General features: G+C 37.4%; 1 protein-coding gene and 1 pseudogene across 4 annotated transcripts in view; both read left to right on the top strand.

Moving 5' to 3' along the window:
* PDE7B (phosphodiesterase 7B) overlaps positions 1-25,870 on the top strand; it is a 339,167-nt gene that overhangs the window by 308,355 nt on the left and 4,942 nt on the right. For all 4 annotated transcript variants that reach the window (XM_004609012.3, XM_055136442.1, XM_055136440.1 and 1 more), the window contains 4 exons: positions 7,373-7,464; positions 12,905-13,049; positions 15,000-15,096; positions 18,574-18,654. In XM_004609012.3, coding sequence (XP_004609069.1) covers positions 7,373-7,464; positions 12,905-13,049; positions 15,000-15,096; positions 18,574-18,654 — 415 coding nt within the window. The remainder of the gene's footprint in view (positions 1-7,372; positions 7,465-12,904; positions 13,050-14,999; positions 15,097-18,573; positions 18,655-25,870) is intronic.
* Positions 2,809-2,923, top strand: LOC129404715 (small nucleolar RNA SNORA40; annotated as a pseudogene).

Raw genomic sequence — 25,870 nt, forward strand, 5'->3', positions numbered from 1 at the left:
TAATATATAAAATATAGGTAAATATATTTATATAAATATATAAACTATGGATATTTGTATAAATATATTATTTTATATAAAGGTATTTAATTTAAATATAAAATTATGTATTATTACCACCATCAGAGAGCCCGGCAAGCTATCAAGAGTATCCCGCCCACACAGCAGAGCCTGACAAGCTACCCATGGCGTATTCAATATGCTAAAAACAGTAACAACAAGTCTCACAATGGAGATGTTACTGGTACCCGCTAGAGCAAATTGATGAACAATGGTAAGACAGTGCTACCACCTCAACACTTAGAATATATAAGTGTTTGGTGCTGGAGCGATACCACAGTGGGTACGGTGTTTGCCTTGCATGCAGCCGACCCGGGTTCAATTCCCAACATCCCATATGGTCCCTCAAGCACTGCCAGGAGTAATTTCTGAGTAACCCCTGAGCATTGCCGGGTGTGACCCAAAAAAGGCAAAAAAAAAAATAGAACTGTAAGTGTTTAATAAAACAATTATAAAATTATAATAATTATAAAATTCTTTAGCATTCTTATGCAAAGAAAAAATGCAGAGGGAGCAAGACATTAAACAAGTCTTTTCATTGACTCTTTTGAAATGATAGGGAAGACAGTAACTATAAAAACTTGTGTTAGTGACTTCAGCAAGGGCAGAATATTGCATCTATCCCTCATAAAATAAGTGTAGACATTGGCAATCAACCTGTGACCTCACAAAATTAGGGATGAGTAACCCAAGTTGTTTTTAGTTCCGCGTTCTACCATAATTAGAGTACGGGTGTTGTCCGTATTGTCAAAGAAGGCTGCTGGAACTCAATTCACTCCTTCAGCATTCCAGAGGGTCAGAAGGAATAATGGGGGGAAAGTGGGGGTGCGGTGGCGGGATTCTCCTAAATGAGTCCATTTCCTCAGAATTGCTTTACTGGAAATCCCAGAAAACACTTCTGCTTTCACTTAAAAATGGGATCAAATTTAGTTAAATGATTCCATCTACTTCTAAAGGAGGCTTGGAAATACTGTTTTTATTCTAGATAGTCATGAGACCATGTTAAAATCAAGTTTCTATAAGTAAGGAGAAAACACAAGTGGATGTATATAGAAAATGAGGCAATAAGAGTCTCCATCACACTTGGTGCTAAACCTAAAACCATCAAAATATTAATCAGCTTAACTGATCCCCTCATGTGACTTTATCTGTAGAGGATAACCAATGAACTATTTTACTTGTGTAACTATTCTACTTTCCTATTATTGCTATTGATACTGTGGAAGATAGCTATGCTCACCACTTCCAGCACCTTTGCTGCTAATAATTTGACAACTTTACTATGATAGCACAGCGGGTAGGGCGTTTGCCTTGCACGCGGCCAACCCGGGTTCGATTCCTCTGCCCCTCTCAGAGAGCCCGGCAAGCTATCGAGAGTATCCTGCCCGCACAGCAGAACCTGGCAAGCAACCCGTGGCGTATTTGATATGCCAAAAACAGTAACAAGTCTCATAATGGAGGCGTTACTGGTGCCCACTCTAGCAAATCAATGAACAATGGGATGACAGTACTACGGTCTACAGTGCTACTATGATATCCATGCCTCTATTAATACCTCAAATTCAACATGTCTAACACCAAATTGTCTAAGTCTGCTCCATATACTGGTCTCTCATTGTCTCTCTACTTTCTTAATATACCTGTGGCGTATTCAATATGGCAAAAACAGTAAAGAGTCTCACAATGGAGACGTTACTGGTGCCCGCTCCAGTAAATACCTGGTCTTATACTACACATTGACCTGATGGTTGTTTACTCCCAGTTTAGGACCTTTATTGTAGATACTGTTTTGGAAAAATTCTTCTCCTTTCAGGCCAGAGTGATAGTACAAGGAGTAGGGCATTTGCCTTGCACGTAGCTGACCCAGATTTTATCCCCATATGGTCCCCTGAGCACTGCCAAGTGATTCCTGAATGCAGAGCCAGGAGTAACCCCTGAGCATTGCTGGATGTGACCCCAAAAAAAGGAAAATAAAAAACAAAAAAATAACTTTTCTCCTTTGAGAGTAGCATGACTAGCTCATTCCCACATTGAAATATTTATTCAAATATTATCTCTTTGAGCTACAGAAACAATTAAACAGGCTAAGCATTCATGTGCAAGGCCTGTTTCAGTCTCTGACACCATATGGACCCCAAGCACAAAGCCAGGAGTAACCCCCTCAAGCACACACACACAAAAAAAAATACTAAACATATATTACCTCTTACTCTAACCCTCATGCCGCAAAGATTCATAAATTCCAACTGTTCTGCTCTACTTTTCTTTCAATTCTCTTCTTCTGAATCACTATATATTTTTCAAAATTAATTGTTTTTATTATCTGTCTCTTCCCATTCCTATAACACTATTATCTTGTCTGTTCTAAAGTCACTGGGACATAGTAAGCACTGAATCTATGTGTTGGGTGAAATTCAGTAATTTGTTCAATTGCTTATTTACTAGATTAATAGAAAACACTTCTTTGGTGCAGGGTATACAGTTAAGTGAATACAAAAGAAATAAAACAGTCATCTTACATGTAGCTTGTAAGTAAGGGGAAAAAGTACATAAGTAACTATCATGCACATCAACAGCATTAGTTCCAGTGTGACTCTGGGCTTAAGGAATGCCAAAAGAAAGTAGGGTTCATAGAAGAGTAAATTTACCTGACCAAAATAATTGCAGATAAACACCAATTGATAGATAGAGTGTCTGAGGGGTCATTAAAATACAAACAGTAGTTTGACAAACTATCATAGAATAAGATGTATTTATTTAAGGGTCATAAACCAAGTTCAGACAGGTGAAAAGACTAAATCCACTTTTGCAACCCAGAACTCATTACTGTATATGAGTTCTGAAACAGATAAGAAGGAATATGATTAAAAATAATGATAATAAAATAAAATTACCCAGTATGTTTTGTCTCTGGGTTCACTGAACGGGAAAGGAAAGAGAGTAATAAACCAAGGGCAGAGAGGTAGTACAGCAGGTAAGGTGATTGCCTTGTATATTAACCGAGCTGGGTTGGATCCCCAGCACCACATAGGGCTCCTCCAGGGGTGTCTGTTTACCAAGTCACAGAGCCAGAAGTAAGTCTTGAGCATTTCTTGTGTGGGCCATAAGCTGAAAAAGAAAAAGAAACCAACTCTCATAAAGACATGAAAGTGACAATATGGCACATACATATACCAAAACATATTTAAAAAATAAGTTGTAGTCTTATTACAGTGTCATTTATTTGTACTACAAGAGCTTTGTGTTAGTAGCACTGTGGCACTGTCATCCCGCTGTTCATCGATTTGCTCAAGCAGGCACCAGTAACATCTCAATTGTAAGACTTGTTGTTACTGTTTTTGGCATATTGAATATGCCAGGGGTAGCTTCTCAGGCTCTGCCATGCGGATAGGATACTCTCAATAGCTTGTCGGGCTCTCTGAGAGGGATGGAGGAATCGAATCCAGGTCGGCCGAGTGCAAGGCAAACGCCCTGCCCGCTGTACTATCGCTCCAGTTGCGTTAGTAAATAAATTCAATTATTTCAAAAATAAGGTAACAGAATAACAATTGAGACGATTTTCATTTAATATTAAGCTAAGGACTTAATTTATTTGCAAGGAAACATTGTGGAATTTGAAATCAAACGGGGAAGGGGAATGCAGATAGTATAATCTGACTGAAGTTATGGGAGCTCCTGAGAGCAGTGATTTTATCTTATTTGGGGGTCCCAAGTGCACACCATGACACCTCATAAATGAAAAGGTACGGAATAAATACTAGTTTATGTTTTAGCCATTGATTAGGAAAATGATAGAAATTCTTGTCAAGAAGAAAGTCACAAGATTCTGGTGATTGTAGGGGGAATGGATAGAAAGAATAAGAATAATCACTGAAATGAGATCACTCAACTGAAAGTAAAGATAGGTCTATATGCCACAGTTGGAAAAACCAACAGGTTACAGAGACTGATCAAATATGAGTCCCAGCAGTACCGAAAGAAAACTGAATCTATTCAACTCATATTTAGGTTTGGACTGGAAAAACAGTGATTTGCATGCAGCCAACCTTGGTTCAATCCCCAACACCACACATGGTCCCCTGAGGCCCTGCTAGGACTGGCCAAAACCAGGATTAGCTCTTGAGCTCCACCAGGTGTGAACAAGAAACCCACTCCACACCCCAGCCCTCAAAAAAACTATTCCAGCTGCAAGAATTTTTGCAGTGAAGCCAAACTTAAAGGTAAATGCAAAAAATTCAATGTAATTTAGAAACTAACGAATAATTTTAAAAAACGAATTACAGACTTTTAAAATGGCAACCACAGATGATTTTTAGAAAATTAAGTATATCTGCAGGCATCAATATATTTATAAATTCACTTTCTGGATGCTTAGGTAAGAGAAAGACATTCTTTTTTAATTTTTTATTGAATCAGAGTGAGATACACAGTTACAAGGTTGTTCATGATTGATTTTCAGTTATATAATGTTCCAACACCATCCCTTCACCAGTGTACATTCCCCACCACCAATGTCCCTAGTTTCCCCCAAATGCACTCCACCCCCTGCCTGCCTCTGTGATAGGCACTTTTCTTCTCTGTCTCTGTCTCAGTCTTTGTCTCTCTGTCCATCTATCTATATCTATCTTTATCTCTATCTCTCGCTCTGGAAGACCTTCTTGAGAGGCAGGATATGTCTTTGCAAACTTTAAATGTAGACACCTAGAAGATCTGAGTTTAAGGCCTTACCAGTCTTTCTTATTCAGCAAGCTGTCAGAGAAACCTGAGATTTTATATCTATGAAATTTTCACTAATGAAAAAAAAAGAGAAGCCTTACATTAAATTAAATCAGATCATGTAAAATCTCTAGCTTAGAGTAGGTGCTTTGTAAATGTCCGTCCCCCTTTCCCTATACTGTACTCTTCTTCCTACTTACTAGGATATACTGGAGTACCCCTACTTCCTACTTCCTGAACAAGGCGTTATTTTACTCATAATGATAGTCCCATAAAAGGTTGGATTTGTAATCATATGCTCTATTGTCTTTTATTCTGTGCCATTTTCCAAGTTCACTCCATTTCTTTCTTTTTTTTACTGATTCTCGTCTCCAAATGTGATTTCAGCAGCACATTTTCCAAATATCCTTTTATTCTGTCCTCAGGAAGATCATTAATGAAGATGTTTAGTCAGATTGGCATAAATAAACAGTGCTGATGGCAGGCTTCCAGGCACTCTGTGTCAACACAACAAGGATATGGTATCATTTATCATTCAGTCTTGTTATAGTTCTGCAATCCCTTAAAAAATTCACATGACACTCATGTCCACAACTCTACTTGAATTCCTTGTATAAGAAAATTTCACAAGTGACTAAATTAAATGTCACTGCAGAAGAGAACATCTGTTACATCGCACTAACCTATCACTCGCTGCTCTCATAAATCTTTACAACCAAAACAAATTTGTCTAGCATGGTATTTCTAATAAACACTCTCTTTTGTCGTGTGTGGCTCAAGCCCAAGAGAATATAATAAACGAGTTGATGAAAGCAACAAAAACTCATTACCGGCTCAAAAATGGTCAAATAGAATAATGACACCCTTGCAGAGAAAGAAATGAAAAGCAGCGTAATAGCCTATACAGAGGATATCTATAAGACTCATCCTCATAATCCTGGAGAGAATTTGTTGTCTGGCTTTAGAATTCATTCTACACAATCCTAGACAGAAATTATCTGGCTTTGAAGCCAGAATATTTGCCTCTTTCTTCAACTTTTCTTAATGAACTCCGGATTGTGTCACTCACACAAATTCTCTCATCTGCTTAATGTATCGAGTCTTATATGGGTGACTTTAACGATGAAACTGTTTTGAGTCTTCCTTCCATATCCATACAATTAATCTCCCTATTATTTTCCTTGAGATAAAATAAACATAAAATCTATTACTGTAACTATTTTAAGGATACATCTTAGTAATAGTAATAGCTCTCACCTGAGTATATTATTCAACACCATTTACCTCTAGAATTATTTTTAATCTTGCAAGACTAAAGCTCTCTCTATTCATTAAATAATAATTCCTGATCCCCAGACCCCCTGTAATACCATTCCTTTTCTCCCCATGAATTTGACAACTCCAGGTGAATAGATAAGTAGAATCATACAAGTTTCCCTCACTTTTAATTAATACGACCTTTATCATTTTATAAGTTTATAACCCCTCCTGGCACAAAATGAAGAATGAATGGATAGATAAAGTAAAAAAAATTTTCCTGGGTGCAAGAGAGGTTCCAGTCTATATGTAAAATTCAGTGGTGAGGTCACAATATGTAATAATTAGAATAAAACAATAAATAATGAGAAATATAGCATCATTTAAATGGTTACTTGAATGTTCAAGTAAGCTTCATAAGGTCTAAGGAAAGGCTGAATGTACCAAATGTTCCCAGAGGCAAGGAAATCAAGGTAGTTGAACAAGGAAGCAGCTCAAATCCAAATCTAATGGGCTAAATACCAATTAGAGATTATGAAGGGTACTACCAAAGATGTTTCTGGGACTGTGGGTCTCAAACTTTAGTGTAACAAAAAAATTAATCACCACAGTTGTACCAAATCAAAACTGTGTTGACTGGGTCTCAATAATATGAATATAACAGTGGCCACTCAAGTAGTTAAGACACAGAATGTTCCTCACAGTGTTGAGAAACTTGCATTCTCAATGCAATAAATCACATCGGACCTATGTTATCCAGATGGCTCCATGGTGTCCATTACTACCTTTTTTGGAGGGATTTGGAAAAGGCTGGATCACACCTGGTGGTGCTCAGGGTTTACTCTGGCTTTGTCTCAGGGATCATTCCTGGCAGGATTTGCTGTTTGTGATGCCCTGATTGGCAGTCAGTTTCGAAGCCAGCAAGGCTACCCTGACCCACTGCATTATTTCACCAGCCACAGCTATTACGTATTTTAACTTGTTTTGCTCTTTTTCTTCTACATTGACCTGAAAAGGCAAATAGCAAGGCTGGACTGACCGACGCTGAAAATAAACCTTCATTCAACATTGCAGTGGAGGAACACAGGGACTGTGCCACTATCTCAGAATCAGAACAGTCCTGAGAATGAGTCTCATTCGTATGTGTGTGTGTGTGTGTGTGTGTGTATGTGTGTGTGTGTGTGTGTGTGTGTGTGTGTGTGTGTGTGTTTTCTGGTCTGCCTCTCTGCTACCAGGTACAAACTGGCTTTGGGGTGGAGGAATAGCCTCTGTGAAGCTGTTGCAGCACGAGAGATCAGTATCAAGCTTCTCTCACAGTTTTAATTTTCTTCCCTTCTAGAATGTGTCTGTGCTGGAGAATCATCACTGGCGATCTACAATTGGCATGCTTCGAGAATCAAGACTTCTGGCTCATTTGCCAAAGGAAATGACGTAAGTGGTGTAGAGATGAACCATACTGATGTACACACATTCAAGATAAGCCTCTTGCTTCAGGGCATGCTTGAGACCTCCGGAGTGAATGGCCGGGAGCCAGTCCACTGGGCTTCCTGTCCGCACTGGGTTGTCTGTGGGAAGAGACGGGTGTCAGTTACAGCAACCCATAAATCAACATCTTTCGGTGAGCTCTGAAAGGCCCTTGATGTCTATGACTTAGAGTCAGAAAGAGAGATGAGAAACAGCTCTTCGTTTTCACACTCTTTAGCATCCGGGCTCTTCTCTGCTAAATTTCCCATCTTCTGTGTTAGCAAAATTATCCTCCCATGTAGACCCAAATAATAAATATTTATCAAGAACTAATTTGGGTTTCTCAAGTTAGATTTAAGACAAATTCAGTAGAGTGCATTTTGTAACTGCCACTCTTAGCAAACTGAGAAATTAGAAACTCTCTTCTAAAAGGTCTTCACTATTCTAATTCACTATTTCACTATTTTTAATGTATTTTTTCTTTTTGAGTCATACTCAGAAATGTTCAGGGTCACTCCTGGTTCTGCAACTCAGAAGTCACTCCTGGCAATGCTCCAGGGGGACCATATGTAGTGTCAGGGGTCAAACCCGGGTTGGCCATGTGCAAGGCAAGTGCCCTACCCACTGTACTACCTCAGCAGCCCCAGTGTTTTCACTATTGATCTAGCTATGACCCTTTCATCTTAAACAGATGAAATCTTAGTTTCTAATGCACTCTTTGAGCTCCCTGATACGACGTCCTAAAACCAAGGTCACCACCTCATTTGCCACCTGCCCTCAAGTTAGCCGTTGTGCACTCTTCCAAGACCACCACTAATTTAAAACTGTTTCATTAAAAATGAATCTAAGTTAGCTGGAAGGGAAAAAGTTAAATCAAATTCTGTCTCCTTCTTAATGAAGGACAAGTAGCTTGCAGGGAAGGCCACAGGAGAGTCTCTCCATGGAACAGGCAGTGGGCCTGGGCTCCTGACTTACTCCTGGCCCTCCGAGCCCTTCACAAGCTGTTTCCTCGAACCCATGGAAAAGTGGAATTTATGGGCACTTGCATTGTGATAACTTTTCATCCCCTGGAACTGAACAAAAACACTGCTCATGCATGGAATCAAAAATGTGCCTTTTGCTTCAACAATACATTGCAGAAATGGGCAGAATTGAACGTAAAAGGAACCAAAACCTAGAACAGGAAGTTAAGAAGGTTGAAGCAGATATAGGGCAGGGCAATTAAAGACAAAGAACAAATTGAGAGAAGAGAGAGAAAAGGGAAGATGGAAGCTGATACCTGTAACACATACATTAATCCTGTTCATTGTTCAATTTGATACAACTTAAAATTTTTTTTAAATTCCTCTGGATTTCAAACTAAAAATAACATATCTTTATGTGTCCTTATAAGCTCAATGTTACAAAATTGCTGTTGCTAGAAGGATAATTACAATGAAATATACATGGGAAATGAAATGACTTTAGAGTGAAAGTTATCATCAGCATAATCATTATGATTAATCCTTCTTGCTTCCTGTACATACTTTAAAATCATTTTTCTGATTTTAAAAGTTGCACAGATTAAATGCAAAACAAAAGAAAATTCAGAAAAGTATGACTTGGAACCATACAGAGTTGGTGTTTTTGAGGGGTTGAGGGCCAAACCAGTAGAGCAGCATTTTCATATGAGTCAACATAGTCTGGAGCAGAAATCTAAAGTTACTGATACTCCTACAACTCAAGAATAATTCAAGTTTACCTAGCTGAGATATTCACTTTTAGTATTTTTTTAAACAAGCATGTTTTCACAAAATAAGAAAATTATTTTACAGACTCTGACCTAATGTTTTTCTTTTCCATGTTATTATACTGCTGCTAAAATAAATTTTTGATGACCATATCACCTTATTGTTCAAAAATGTATTCACTACTATTATTTGGAATTTTATTACTTCTAAATTTTTGTGATTACCATGCTTAACAAGCATCCCTAAACTTTTTCAGTCTTATATTTTTTGTTTCAGAGCCAGATCAGCTGGGACAGGAGGTAATCCTGGCTCTATGCTGGGGGCCATTCCCATTAGTGCTTTGGGGACCATGTCATATTGGAGATCAAACCCAGTTCTTCTATGCGCAAAGCGTGTAATCATCCTACTGACTTACCTCACCAAACTTTAACCATATGTATACTTTTTTCTTTTGGGGTCAAACCCGGCGATGCACAGGGATTACTCCTGGCTCTGCACTCAGGAATTGCTCCTGGTGGTGCCCAGAGGGCCATACAGGATGCTGGGAATCGAACCGGTGGGTCACGTGCAAGGCAAATGCCCTACCCGCTGTGCTATCGCTCCAGCCCCTCACCATATATTTTTATCTCAAACACCAACATTATTTTCTCAGAAAATATTTATGGATCAAAAGCAATGGTCTGGGACAGGAGATAATATATTGGTTAGAACTCATGTTTAGTATGTGCCTGGCCTGTGTTCAGCTGCAGCCCAGGGTCACCCTTATAATCCCCCAAAATATAAAACAATATTGCTTCTTCTGGATTTTGCATTGAACAGCTAGCACAGTGGGCTGAGAATCACCATTGGGGTCCCTAGGACTCTCAAACACTAGTGTGATACCACCCATAAGAATTATTGGTCAACCAGCAATACCACTCCTGGGAATATATATCCTGGAGAGGCAAAAAGGTTTAGTAGAAATGACATCTGCATTCGTATGTTCATTGCAGCACTGTTTACAGTAGCCAAAATCTGGAAAAAAACATAGTGTCCAAAAACAGATGACTGGTTAAAGAAACTTTGGTACATCTACACAATTGAATACTATGCAGCTGTTAGAAAAAATGAAGTCATGAAATTTGCATATAAGTGGATCAATATGGAAAGTATCATGTTAAGTGAATGAGTCAGGAAGAGAGAGACAAACATAGGAAGATCGCACTCATCTGTGGAATATAAAATAACAGAGTGGGAGACTAACACCCAAGAGTAGTAGAGATAAGGACCAGGAGGTCTGCCCCACAGCTTAGAAACTGGCCTCACATGCCGGGGGAATAGGCAGCTCAGATAGAGAAGGGAACACCAAGTAGAGGATGTTGGGAGGATCCATTCGGGTTGGAAGATGCCAACTGAAAGTAGACTATGGACCGAACATAAAGGCCACTCAATACCTCTATTGCAAACTACAACACCCAAAAGGAGAGAGAACAAAAGGAAATGCCCTGCTGCAGAGGCAGGGTGGGGTAGTGGGGGATGGGGTGGGGGTGGTGAGAGGGATACTGGGATCATTGGTGGAGGTGAATGGGCACTGGTGGAGGGACGGATAAATGATCACTGTATGAGTGAAATGCAAACACAAAAGTTCCTAAGTTTGTAGCTGTGCATCACAGTGATTCTCTAATAAAAATTTTTTTTAATTTTTTTAAAAAAAGAATTATTGGTCAGGAAAGTTTAAATTTATAAGGTTCTTATTATATGATACCAAGTTGCTTTTTTTAAAGTATATTCCTACTGGTAGATTATGAAAAAAAAATTACTAATAAACCCTTGCCAAAATTGAGTTTTATCTTTATTATCTTGTTTAAACAAGTTAGAGATATATGGATGGATTTGTTAATAACAACTAAGATTAAAAGGCTTCCATATATTTACAGGATATTACTGTTTCTTTAGGGAACAAATTGTTGTGGTTGGTTTTTTTCTTGTTTCCCTATCACTATTCATTTTAGTTTTTGTTTGTATATTAACTATAGTAACCATTGGTTTTATTTTAAAATATTATTTGAAGTTTCCTTTTGGCTTTCAAGTTGATTCATGAAATATTTACCCTACTAAAATGGTTTATTTTTATTATAAATGTGTTTATGTTTTTAAAGAATTCATATATTACGTAGTATAGAAAAGAAAGTAAAATCCATCTTTTCTATTGTGTTGGAGAGTATGTGAGCACATGAACACATGTGTGTGGTGTCATGAATCCATCCTAGAACTCATTAATACAAGCCATGCTTTAACGATGAGCTATAACCCAGTTTGAAAGCCAAAATTCATAGAGCTTTCCAAATACTTCCCTATGACCACTTAAATAATGATGTGCATGCCTTGTATCTTGGTTTTTAACCTAACAATAAAGCATGCCATTTGTCCTCACCAATATTTATAGCTTTAAACCATTACATGAAAAATTGCATAATACGCATATAACATAGTTTAACAAATCTCTTGTTTAAGAATTTTTATGAATTTTTTTCTATCCTAAAATGTCTCATCGTTATGATGGATAATATAAACAGTTATATGAAATCATTCCTATCTATTCCTGATAAAGTGGTTCTAAGAAGCGCACAAATGCCCAAATCCACAGATGAACAAGTTCCTTATAATAAAACCGCATTGTGTTTACATGTAATCTACACACACCTTCTTATATACTTCAGTTCTCTCTAAATTACTTATAATATTCAATACAATGTATATAGACTATGTAAATAGTTTTTGTCTTGTTTATGAAATTATGACAAAAAATTATCTGTACATGTTTGATACTGATGCAAACATAGTAGTCTTAATTCCATAGTACATATTTCCAATCTGGGTTTGATTGAACCCTTAATGCACCAGAAGTAGAACAAGTGAATAGAGGGCCAGATCTAAAAGATTTATAAGTAAGACATATTAAATATGTCTAACCTCAAAACAGTTAAAATTAAACCACATTATTTAGACTTGCATATTTTTTACACTTAGATGGTAAAATTACTGTAATAAGAATATTGTTCAAATAAAGATCAAGTTAATGGTTACCTAGTGGTTTGGGAAAGAAGGATGTGATGAAAGAGATAACAGGAACATTCTGGGGTATAAGCATCATAGGCATGCACTATGTACACAGCTCAAACATATTTTATTTTTAAGCTAAATTTTTTCAATAAATACAATTTAATATTTAATTGTCTTTCCCTTACTGCTTCCTGTATGGGAGGTAAAAACCTAATCTGCTATGTTCTCTCCTTTTGCAAATTTTAATTTTTTAGCAGGTTTAAAAACTATTAGAAACACATCCCAAACTGCTATGATTCTGCAGGTCTTTTTATGTCGTCAAAGTTAACATTGATAATTGGCTTTCAGTTTATTTACTCATAGGAACCATGGGACTGTACAAACTACCACAACTTGGTTCCCCCAAATTTTTACTTACTAGAGACATTTCTTAAAATCCTCCATCCAAAGGCAGAAATTGTGGGGGTGGGGATGAGAACCTCTCTTGGGTTTTGAGGGTCTGGGACTGTAATAATGGAATCAAAGGTAGAGATGAGAATGCAAGCCACCTGATGAAATAGGAATCAATTACCCTCCTCAGAGGGATTTTCTTTGTGTGTGTGAGTGTGTGTTCTCTTTTATTCTTGTGGATGCAGACAGGATATTGAACAACAGCTGGGCTCCTTGATCTTGGCAACAGACATCAACAGGCAAAATGAATTTTTGACCCGATTGAAAGCTCATCTCCACAATAAAGATTTAAGACTGGAGGCTGTACATGACAGGCACTTCATGCTGCAGGTAAACAAAGGCTATCATCCATGTTGGATAAAATTAAATTAAATTAAAGACTCGATTTTGGTCAATACATTTAGCACATTTGAGGAGTATCACACAGAGTAAAAATTAGAGCAGTGACCTACTTTATTAAAAGCTCTGAGATACAAGAAATTTTTACTTGATTTCCAAACAAGCGAAGTCTGGGTTCCGTGTCAGTTAATTGATAATATCTCATATTTCCTCGTTTAGTAACTGCTTCACCACAAAGTAACCCCTCTAGCCAATTGCATGCAATAAGAATCTACCACATTTGGCAGGCTTGATGCAAAATTGACCACGTGCATACCTGTGTAACTTAGACTGTTTCTGTAACAAAAATATATTTTATGCCAGCTATAGTACAAATAACAGTTGAAAAATGAGTAGTCTTCCATGAACTAGGTTCTTTTTATCCAACTCCTGCATGACTTCCTTTTACAAGTAAACTCGTCTTTTCATCAGACGCTCAAACATGTTTAGCTAGCCTTACCATTTTTAGTCATCAATAATTAAATCCATTTTATTAGCCTTTTGGGTCACACCCAGTGATGCACAGGGATTACTCCTGGCTTTTTGCACTCAGGAATTACTCCTGGTTGTGCTCGGAGGACCATGTGGGATGCTGGCAATTGAACCCAGGTTGGCTGCATGCAAGACAAACACCCTACCTACTGTACTATCGCTCCAGCCCCACTCTTATTTAATTCCATTATAAGATGCCAACAAGAGATGGTCCAGCTCTGTGAAGTAGATATTTGGAAGCTGAAGCAGAAGACTGGCATCCCTACAGGCCCTTTTATTTGTCTCCCATTTTCTCATATCTTCCTTCTTTCCTTTTGATACAAAAAGAGAAAGAAATAAACCCTGAGTTCACCTAGAGTCCAGCTTTAACCAAGTAAATAAATGTGCATAGACCAAAACTACTGTGGTTTTATTTGGTTTTGTTTGTTTGTTTTTGCCATATACCTTAATGCTGCCCACCATATTTGTCAAAGTACTCTTTCCAGGAAAGAGCCTCCTCCCAGCTGGAGGGTCTCCCTCCTTTCTTCCAAATTTTTGATATTTCAGACCATAAGTGCCACAAAGATCAACCAGATATCTTATTTAATAACTCAAGGAAAGATCTGACCAGAATATTTGCATTTTAGAAGAAGTGCTCGCTAACACAAACAAATGTCTACTAGAGTTCCCATTAACCAGGAAATCAAGAAACCACCAATATGATCCAGACCCCGGCACATTAGCAGTTCTGTGATCCTAAGGAATTGAGTCAAACAAACCAGCATTACTGCAAAGTGATGCCCACCTTCAGTCTATCTCAGTAGCGATCTCGAAGTTCACTGATTAGTGGGTGAGAATAGTCTCAAAGAATTCATGGTAACCCTCCTCAGATCAGTATCGCTAGCAAAAGCTGGAATCCCAAATCCCAACAGTGTGAAATAGTCCATGCCATGATGCCTTGATTTGACTTTATCAGTTGATGGGCTGTAGGTCTCTGGTGGGCGGAATAAAGCCTGCCCAACATTCAAGATACACAAACACAAATACAAAATGCACAAGTGATCTGTGAAACTGTTCTCATTAAGAGTAAGGTACAAATGATCTCATGTGAAGCTGATGGGGGTCCTTGGTGACCTCTCTGGCCACTAGATATGGGCCATAGAAGAAGCCAGGCTATGGCTTTCCTTGACATACCCGCTCACACCATGTCTCCTCTGGGAAATTCCATTATCTTAAGATAGTGACTATTCTCTTTCCAACATCTACATGTGGAGGAAGTTCTGAAGGAAGGTCTTATATGTTGGCAAATAAATGCTGTTTTCTGAAACAGGATGACCTCTGTCCATATGGCCCTGGAATCATGAGGCATACTGAGTGTGCTGCTGAAGAATCATCCTTTAACCATTTTCTTCCTATCCTATCATTTCTCAGATTGCCCTGAAGTGTGCTGACATATGCAATCCCTGTAGAATCTGGGAGATGAGCAAGCAATGGAGCGAAAGGGTCTGCGAAGAGTTCTACAGGCAAGGTGAGTAAGAGTCTGACAGCTTGAGTTTTCACCCTTCTTTCTCTCTGAGGCATTTATCCTAATAAAGCAAGAAATGGCTAATCTATCATGACATTTATTCTTTCATAAACTTTTATTATCCTAACCTTTCTCTTTAACTTTCTTGAAAACTATCTCTTTTTTGGAGTTTTTTTGAAAAAATTGTATTAAGGCACTGTGATTTAAAAAGTTATTCATAGTGAGTTTCAGACATGCAATGTTCCATCACCAGGGCTGACACTGGAAGTAATTTTTAAATAATGTTTATTTACTACAGAAAAAATAAGTAATAAGATATAATGGGAATGAGTGAAAATGGTGAGTATATATGTATTTTTTATGGCTTTCTCTGTGGCTATAAGACAGAGGGATAGTTTTTGACCTAACCTTCATTTTAATGAGCTAATACAGCCTAAGAGCTAAACAGTATTTAGGGTCAATATTTTCTCATCAGTGAAGGTCTTAGAATCCTTTTGCATCCCATTCTGTCATCTTTCTGAGTAGATACTGAAACCTAATTAATTCTTTATTGTATTTTTATTTTGGGTCAGAGCACAGCAAGCAAAAAATTGAATTTTTGTTCTCTCAAATGTATACCATAAACCAGACAAATGGCCCCAAGTTGGGATATAATTTTTTTGGTGATTCACCTCATTCAGAAATAAGGCAATGCATTCACAGCAGAATCTTGATGTTGAGCTTTTAAGCGTAGCCTTGTTTCTTCAGGCCCCGTTTAGTGCTCAGGCTGTTTGTTCAGGCACAATAAGTTCCCTGATGTTGTGACAGGATCAAGTTTGAAAGAATGAAAACAAATAAAGCCTGAAGTGTCCCACATAGCCACTCTGTGAGGTCAAATCGCAACAGTGAGCCTTTGGAGATGCCTCCATTGAAACCTGTGTCGGTAGCATTGTGACGTCCTAAAGATAGAAAACAAAGGAGAATGGATTGGGTTCATGTGGGGCCAGAAAGCGCAGCGCAACCTCTCTCATTCAGAGTCGAAGTGGTCCTCTATCCCCAACAGCTATAAATTTCACCTCCATTGGGTGTAAATGGCTAGAAATCAAAATATTAATTCTTGTTGCTCGTGATGTTAAATTTCCACTGAGGGAAAACCAAACTTCTCTGAAATATCATGCAGTTAGAGCAAAGGGGTTTTTCACAGATTAGATTAGATAAATACCTTCTTTACTCTGAGATGCAGAAAACATTAAAATAACACAGGAAGATTAAAAAAAAAAAACAAAGATCACACTTCTGGAAATCAAACAATGAGAGAGAGAAAAGGATGTACTCTGCTACTGTTTATTTTGACCCAAACTTATGCTCATGTTGGCACGGATTGTCCTTTTAATTCTTTGGCTTGTTTGTTTTGTGCCTTATTTGGAGAGATAGAACAAGCCGGTAGGGCACTTGCCTTTTCACAGCCAACCTGAGTTTGATTCCCAGCACCTCATCTGGTCCCACAAGCCCCAGGGGTGATCCCTGAGCACAGAGCCAGGAGTAAATTCTGAGCACCATCAAGTGTGTCCCTCACTTCAGCCCTGGAGAAAAAAAGAATTTCAAGAGTAATCATAATTTGATGCTTCTACATGAAAATAAATAAAAAGGAGAAATCAAAGACATTTTCTCCAAAATGTCAAGCTTAACTGAAACCTCACTATGCACAGAAGTAGGGAGGTGAGGTAAAGACCTGGTTTTAAGAGAATTCCTCAATGTTCAGCAGTGTCATACCCTACCCTTGAAAGCTATTCTCCTCTAAAATATTCAGATCAAGCCTAAATGATTTCATCCTATCACCCTGACAGAAGAGAGCACGGAGCAATGGCTACAGCCGTAGAGAAAAATGACATCAATATGCTGTCTTAAATGTTCTAATTCAGTAGTTAAATGTAGACATTCTGGATCCGACATCCTGGGTTAGAATCTAGGTTCCCTCTTTTCCCTTTTTTTTCTTCCTTTTTTTTTTATTGAATCACTGCAAGCTACACTTCCAAAGCTTTCATGTTTGAATTTTAGTCATACAATGATCAAACACCCGTCCCTCCACCAGTGTACATTTTCCACCACCAATATCCCCCAGTATCTCTACCCGCCCCCATCTCACTCCACCCCCTGTCTCTATGGCAGACAGTTTCCCTCTTACTCTCTCTCTACTTACAGGCTTACGGTTTGCAATACAAATAATGAGAGGCCATCATGTTGGTCCTTTATCTTCTTCCAGTACACATCTCCCATCCTGAGCGATCTCTCCAACCTTCATTGACTTAGTGATCCCTTCTCTATCCCAGCTGCCTTCTTCCCCAGCTCATAAGGCAGGCTTCCAACCGTGGCTCCCCTCTTTTCTAGCAATAAAAACTTGGGTCACCAAACTTACTTTTAGCTCTATGGCTTGATCTATAAAAAAGGAGATAATAATGAGATTGTTATGAGGATTAAGTATATTAACATATATAAAAGCCCATAACAGTGCTTGATACCCAGTAGGCATGATTGAAACATTATATTTTAGTCCTCCTAAGAATGTACACTTTCACAGCTGTAAGCCACATGCATTTCAGAAATTCACATTTTCTTCTAATGCATCAGTTTCTATTTCCCCATATAAAAGTTACCCATTTTTTCACCCTAAGGAAAAAGTGATAAAGCTGTATATGATAAATTTAAAATGGTGTTTCTTTGGTCTTCAGCTGACAAAGGCATTTCATAAAAAAAATATCATCCTGACTTTGTGCTTTTTTAACCATCAGTTATTGAATAAAACATTTTTAAGTCAGAATATAAAAATATCAGAATCCTATTTCTAATTGTGTACACTGAGGTATTCTTCAGTAAGATCTTCAAGTCAATCTCCCCCATTTCCTAGTATGTATTGTTATTATTAATATTTATTATTATTATTATTGCTTTTTAGGTCACACCCAGCGATGCACAGGGGTTACTCCTGGCTCTGCACTCAGGAATTATTCCTGGCGGTGCTTGAGGGACCATATGAGATGCTAAGAATTAAACCTGGGTCGGCCGAATGCAAGAAAAACTCCCCCTTCCCCCCGCTGCACTATCACTCTGGCCCCCCTACTATTTATTATTACTGGTTGTTAAAGTTAAGCCAGAACAGGGTCAGAGTGAATGAAGGGGAAAGGCATAAAATCTGTTTTCTTAACCTGTAACTTAAATCCAGAATTTCCATTTCATGTTAGAAAACTGCCCATTAGTTGTGTTCTTGTTTTTAGAGATCATGGTTTAAAGTTTGTTTGGTCCCAGAGCATACCTATTTACAATAAGCCTACTGTAAATGGTCATTGACACTCTGATATTTTCACCGAAGCTATCAGAGTGAGGCAGAGCTGGTGCTAAAGCATTTTTAATTTCCAGAATAATTTTTTCAACTTGATTGTTAAACCTATTAATATTAATTTTTATAAGTTTTCTATTACTGATGTGTTTTTTCTTTCCATTTAGGTGACCTTGAACAGAAATTTGAACTGGAAATCAGTCCTCTTTGTAATCAACAGAAAGATTCAATTCCTAGTATACAAATTGGTGAGTTGAATTCAGTCCTAATTTTAAATTAACAGGTTTTGCACCTCTACCAAGAGTTATGTAGAAAAGACGTTCTGCCCACAGCTGTAGAAAGAACCTAACTGGGATTTAATCATTGCTTATCTTCAATGGCTAAATCCAAATAATCATGACAGATTTTGTAATTACCAATAGAGAAATTATATCATAAAGAATAAGCTACTCCCAACATCCTCTACTTGGTGTTCCCTTCTCTATCTCAGCTGCCTTTTCCCCCAGCATGTGAGGGGAGGATCCATTCAGGTTGAAAGATGCACGCCGAAAGTAGACTATAGACCAAACATGATTGCCACTCAATATCTCTATTGCAAACTACAACACCTCAAAGGAGAGAAAACAAAAGGGAATCCTCTGCTGCAGAGGCAGGGTGGGGTGGTGGGGGTTGGGGTGGGGTGGTGGGAGGGATACTGGGAACATTGGTGGAGGAGAATGGGCACTGGTGGAGGAATGTAAATGATCACTGTATGACTCATATGCAAGCATGAAAGTTCATAAGTTTGTAACTGTACCTCATGGTGATTCACTATTAAAAAATAATAATAAGGTAAAGTATTTTTTGTAGATTCTGAATTAAACTTTATTAATTTTAGTTCAGATCAGAAAAAAAAGAATAAGAAGGAAATAACAAGAATCAACTGTTATCTCATACTTCTTTGGGATTGGAGCGTGAGAAATTTATGGAATGGGTTTTCCAATTGGAAAAGTCCCTCCAATTTGGGCTTCCAGTATCATGCCCCACAAGAATTCCTAAGGTCCTGGTCTTCAGGCCCAGGTCCTCTAAGCCACACTATCTTTTGTGGTCATACTTCTTTACTGTCTCCTTCAAAACACTACTTCATTTTTGTATTTTTGTGTTTTTAGGACAATGCTCTGAAATATTGATCACAGTAAACTGTGAAAGTGTCATGTTAGCATATGCAAACTAGTTGTTACTTCTAATTAAATTATGAAGAGGAACAGTTATCAAATTTCAGGCACTTTACTAGAGTTATGTTTTGCTTCACTAGAATTTCTGTAATTCCTTAAAACACTCTAAAATCCCATCTGCATTTAAAGCAAGTCTCCTTCCCTTGTAGTTTCTTCCAAATTGACCAACTGCAGAAACTCTGATTCTTCTCCATATAGGCTCTGGTCCTGATGTGTATGACCAGTTCATGTTTTCTCCAGTTCCCACAGACTTTGGCAGCTTAATAAAGTTACAGATCTATACACAGCTCATAGATTAATGCTTTTTGTTGGAAGGGAAGAGGTTACCCTGAGAAATATAAACTGAAAATTAAGAAAACCAGAAAGTCTTAGAATAGCACAAGGACTAAATCTAATCCATAGTCCCAGAATAATAATCATAAAGTTATCCTAAGCAACTTAGGATAAAATTGACATATGTACAAATGTTTAATGTACAAATTCAACTTAGTAGCAAAGATTTAATACAAATATGAAAATAGATATGTTAGAATTGTGATATGGTTTTTCATTTTTTTCCAAATTGTCTTTAGTACTGTTACACTATTTGTATAATTAAACTGGTTCCTGCACCAGGGAAAATAGCAAAGTGCTATAAAAAAAAATAACCCAGAAGGAATCAAGGGAGATTAAACTAGTATCTTCCCTCTAAGGAGGTGAGAGAGTGGGGAAGGAATAACTTGAATAGAAATGTAGTTTTAGCTTCCCTGAAATCAGTTTTCTTCTATCAGTTTCTTTTCATTGTGGCAGTTCATTCTGCTAATATAATTCAAAAGGAAAAGATCCTGAGCAAAATCCTAATCCCGGGCCCCAGTATGTTAATTTGTGACTGCAATAAAATGTATATGGCACATTTAAAGACATATGAGATCCCAAAAAAAATCATTAACAATGTTAAACAGATAACCTGGATTTTCGTGATAGTCCTTAATTCAGAGATTTTATCTTGTGGTTGTCATGAGAACACTCTCATTTTGCCAGATCATACATTCTGATTTTCAGCTCAGGAAAATGTGGTTACCATAGATACTTGTTTTTAAAATGGGATGGGTATAAAATCCCATGAATGCTATCATCGCACTAATAATAAAGAGAAAGGGAAGGTTGTTATAAAATTACCCTTAGTACATAAATCTTTGTCTCTGTGCCTTCCAGCTCAGTAAGTTCAGGCGCTGATCAGGCTTTTCTGGGAAGAAAGCAAATAGATAAACAGAATCTAATGAGAACTGAGGTTTCAGAATTCCAAACAAGGACTTTTCTAGTAGATCCAAGTAACGTGGCAATTTCCTCTGTCCTGATTTCCCTGGGACTGAACGTGTCTTCTCCTACTCCCACCCCAGTCCACCATAAGACTTTCCTGTATGCCACCTCAGACTTGGATCTGATTTTCTGTTTTAGTTGCTCATAATTTACCCATGTGGAAATGGGACTTAGTATCTTCTCTGCCTCCTTTTTCATTCCCTCTGTCAAATTCTGTATTTGAAAGATAAGTTTCTATCTAAAATCAAAGTCCAGGTGATGAAATCTGTAGAAAGATAGGGATAAAAGGGACTTTCCTACCATCCTTTTTTACTCCAAGGCCACCATTTCTTCTTTCCTATACTCTCACCACTTCAGGAAAATATCTTTGCAAAGATTCTGCTTTGGGTTTGGCATGCTGTGTGGATGAAGAAGGCAGACACAAAAATCTGGTACTGGGCTGGAGTGATAGCACAGCGGGTAGGGTGTTTGCCTTGCGCGCAGCCTACCAAAGTTTGATTCCCAGCATCCCAGATAGTCCTGTGAGCACCACCACAAGTAATTTCTGAGTGCAGAGCCAGGAGTAACCCCTGTGCATCAATGGGTGTGACCCAAAGACTGAAAAAAAAAATGGTACCAACAAATATCAAAGTCTAGAAACAGCCATTGTTGGTGGTGTTGTGATGAGAAAGGAACCCTCATCTACTATTGTCATCTGGTCCAGCCTCTATGGAAGTAATATAATGATCTATCAAAAAATAGAAATAAAACTACCATACAACCCAGCATTACTCCTTCTTCTTGGCATCTATTCCCAAAAGACAAAAACATTAATTCAAAAGGATATATGCACATTTATGTTTATCATTATACTCAGTAAAATAGTCAAGACATAGAAACAACCCAAGTAGCCAAATACAGATAAATCAAGAAGTTGTAGTACACTGGGTAGGATATTTGCCTTACATGATTCCAACCCAGATTTGATGCTCAGCACTACATATGGTCCCCTAAACTAGCCAGGAGTGATCTCTGAGAGAAGAACCAGGAGTAAGCCGTGGTTCTTTTTGTATTTTGGGTGTGGCCCAAAATACGAAAAAAAGTGATGATTATACATACATACATATATATACATATATATATATATATATATGCGTACATCACTGCATCACTGTCATCCAGTTGTTCATCGATTTACTCAAGGGGGCACCAATAACATCTCCATTCATCCCAGCCTTGAGATTTTAACAGCCTCTCCTTACTCATTTTTCCCAACAATTGGTGGCTCTTTTCAGGGTCAGGGGAATGAGACCTGTTACTGTTACTGTATTTGGCCTATCGAATACGCTATGGGGAGCTTCTCAGGCTCTTCCATGGAAGTTCAATGTAGCCATAAAAATCACCAACTCTTATTTTCACCTTCAAACTAATTGCTACTTAGAACCAAAGCCTTCTGGTGAGGATAAAGAATAAAAAAGTTCAGAAAGGTATCCTTAATCCTCTTCACAGTCCAAAGACAATGGATAGTCGCTTCACAAACTTTTATGGTTCTCCAATTTTATTTTCTTCATTACCGTTTTTTTTAAAAAACGTAAATCATTTCCCCCCGTTTAAATGGAAAAGAACCTCTTATGCGTCTTCATTTTTTAATTAAAAAAGAATTTCCCTTCATATACCTTGAGTAAAAATACACAAAAGCTCGAGAGATAGCAAAGCATGGTTTGCAAGTATAAGACCCGGGTTCAGTTCCCAATATCACCAGTGTTACCTCCAAACCAAAACTAAACGAATCTTGAAGGATCCTGAGAGAAAAATGGAAAGGAAAAAATAAAAATTAACTCAATTTCAATGAATCAGAAGTATTAAAACTTTGATAACTATCCTTCCATATGCATAAGCATACAAGTGTGACTGTATTTGTATATATGCATACGCACTTAAAAATGAAAAACTGGATCAAACTATTAGTATTTTTAGCATCAGCCCCCCTTTTTTAATATGCCATATGTCAGAAGCATTTTGTCTGCGTCATTAAAATAGATGGGCTGGAGATAGCACAGTGGGTAGGGCATTTGCCTCACACGCCGCCAACCCAGGTTCAATTCTCAGCATCCCATATGGTCCCCTGTGCACCGCCAGGAGTAATTCCTGAGTGCAGAGCCAGGAGTAATAACCCCTGTGCATCATCAGTTGTGACCCAAAAAGCAAAAATAAAATAAGATAGATGTAATATTTTGGAGTCACATCTGGCCGTGGTAAGGGTTTATTTCTAATTTATGTGCTAAGGGATCACATATGGTTATGCCTGGAGTACTATAGGGGGTATAAAGGACCGAACCTGTATTGTTCTCGTGCAAGGCAAACAACCTACCTGCTGTACTGTCTCTCTGACCCCTAAAATCTATATTGTAATGAAAACAATAGCATGTCATAATTCAGATATTGCTCCAAAACTGTTATATTAAATCCAGTAAATCTGAGGGCAACATAACTCTATCAATGTCAGATTTCCTAGAAGATTAATTTGCATTCTACATATTATAGTTTTGATAAGTATAAAAATAAGCACTGCCCTAAGAGGAAGATCAGGTTAGAGTAATAATAAAAAAAAAAGCATCTTGGGGCCAGAGACAGTATAGGGGTTGGCCTGGCACTTGGCCAACCTGGGTTCAAATCTCTGGCACTACTATGGTCATGACTTAGAATTGTCAGGGTACACTTTCACTTCTGAGCACCACCAGGTATTTTCAAAAATCTGGGGGGAGGGAGGAAGGGAAGGGAGGGACCAAGGGAAAAGAAGAGGGGAATAGAAAGAATAAGGAGAGAAAGAAAACATAAAAGTTCTATCTAACACTAGACATTATAATAAGGGGGAAGAATTTCATAGTCCCTATGGATGTTTGAGGACCAGCTGGGAAGATAGCTACTAATCAAATAATCACATAAATATATAATTATAAGCAGTATCAAGAAATACATGAGGAATGTACACATTTGTATGAAAATATTTACTCTAGAGGCAAGTGAGGGAAATGCCAAACTAAGCTGGAAGGATGGGCGTAAGGCAAAGTTTCCTGAGAAAGTGACATTTAGCTGATGAAGAGTTCAAGGAGTTAGGTTTATGGCTCTTCCAATAAAAATATCTTGAATAAATATAAATATAATAAATATAATAAATTTAAAATATATATAAATAAATATAATAAATAAAGATAATTTAGTATTTCTAGTCAAAATTTCTATAGCATTTATATAAAACAATGTATTTTAATAATACATACACTGGTGATAACAGCTTCATTCATACCAAAGAAATACAAGAATATTCTCTTAGGGGCTAGAGAGACAATGCAGCAGGTAAGGCACTGTCCAACCTGGGTTCAATCCCCAAAACCCCATATGGTCCCCTGAGCACAGCCAGGAATGATTCCTGAGCATTGACACAAGTAAGCCCTGAGTACAGTTTAGTGTGGCTCAAGAATAGAGAAAAAGGAGAGAAAAGGAATATTCTTTAAGGTATTAAATACTAACAACAGTGTCAGACAATAATATTTACATCAGACCCTGTATCTTCCTTCTACTTAGGTCCTTACACAAATAAATATTCTTATTTAAATTCTAATTTAAAAAGTACGTAACATACATACATAATGGAATACTATGCAGCTCTAAAAAGGAGCAAAATCATTTTACTTTCAAAAACATGGATATAACTAAAGGATCATGTTGAATGGAGTCAGTCAGAAAGAAAGGAATAGACACAGAATGATCTCTCTCATAGGTGGGACTTAAATATATACAGCAATGTGGCAGCAAAGGACCAAAGGCAAGGTAATGGGAGAACTTCACACAATTGAGTTGGTTTGGGGAAAAAGGTTGAGAGGGAAGAGCTCTGAGGTCTTTGGAAGAGGGAGGTGGATACTCTGGTGATGGGTATGGTGTTGGAATTCTGTTCATGAGAAATCATCATTAATGGTATTTTAAATCACAGAATTACTAAATCACAGAATCTCTAAATCACAGAATTTTAATGTAGCAGGTGCGCAAATCTGATCAGAGAGAGGTCTTCATTCATTTGAAAAACTCAGGGGACCTATCCAGACTTTAAAATTTCTAGTTATTAAATGAGGCTTTTAATACATGAATGGGATTTTTAAGTACTGGATTAGAAAACACTGATTTTATAAAATTTTACACAATAAATAATAACAATAGACAAACACACCTTAAACTTTAAAATAGTATAATTTTGCAAATTATACTTTAATATTTCGTAACTAATCTCCCTAAAAAAGATATTAGAAATTAATTATGGAAATTTGGATAGAAGTGAAGAAAATTCAAGAAAAGCAAAGAAAGAAAATTAAAGAATAAAATTCTTTTTATTTTTTATTTATACAAGCCTCTATATCTTCTATATATCTATAGAGATATATATATAGAGATACATATATACATAGATATATGTATCTAGATATATATCTCTATATATCTATATATATATAAGATATAGAGGTTTGTATAAATATATTTTTTATACAAGCCTCTTTTTCTTCTTATCAAACACAAACTGTCAGTGGCTTCACTTTTCTCCTCAAGTTTAATTTATTTAAATTATCTCACAATATAATATATAAATGACATTTTCTGTAAGTTGAGATAATATGGAAATGTACAATATTATTTTGCACTGCTATATCTTTCTTTCACCTCTGTAGTAGCTTCAGAAGCCAATATCTGCTCTTTGTCCACTGAAAAGATAATCAGGGCAGGAGATATAGCTCAAAGGGCAAGAATGCATGATTTTCAAGCTAGAGGTGCAAATTTAATGATAGCATTTGCATGCTCCTCTAAGCGCCACCAAGAGCAACCCATAAGCAACGTGTTAAGCATGGCCTCCCAGAACCACTGGGTGTGGATCCCCTCTAAAAGAAAAGATAATCAAATTAAGCTTTGTCAGTTATATGCCTAT

The sequence above is a fragment of the Sorex araneus genome, chromosome 4, assembly GCF_027595985.1.
Source record: "Sorex araneus isolate mSorAra2 chromosome 4, mSorAra2.pri, whole genome shotgun sequence".
NCBI classification, from domain to species: Eukaryota; Metazoa; Chordata; class Mammalia; order Eulipotyphla; family Soricidae; genus Sorex; species Sorex araneus.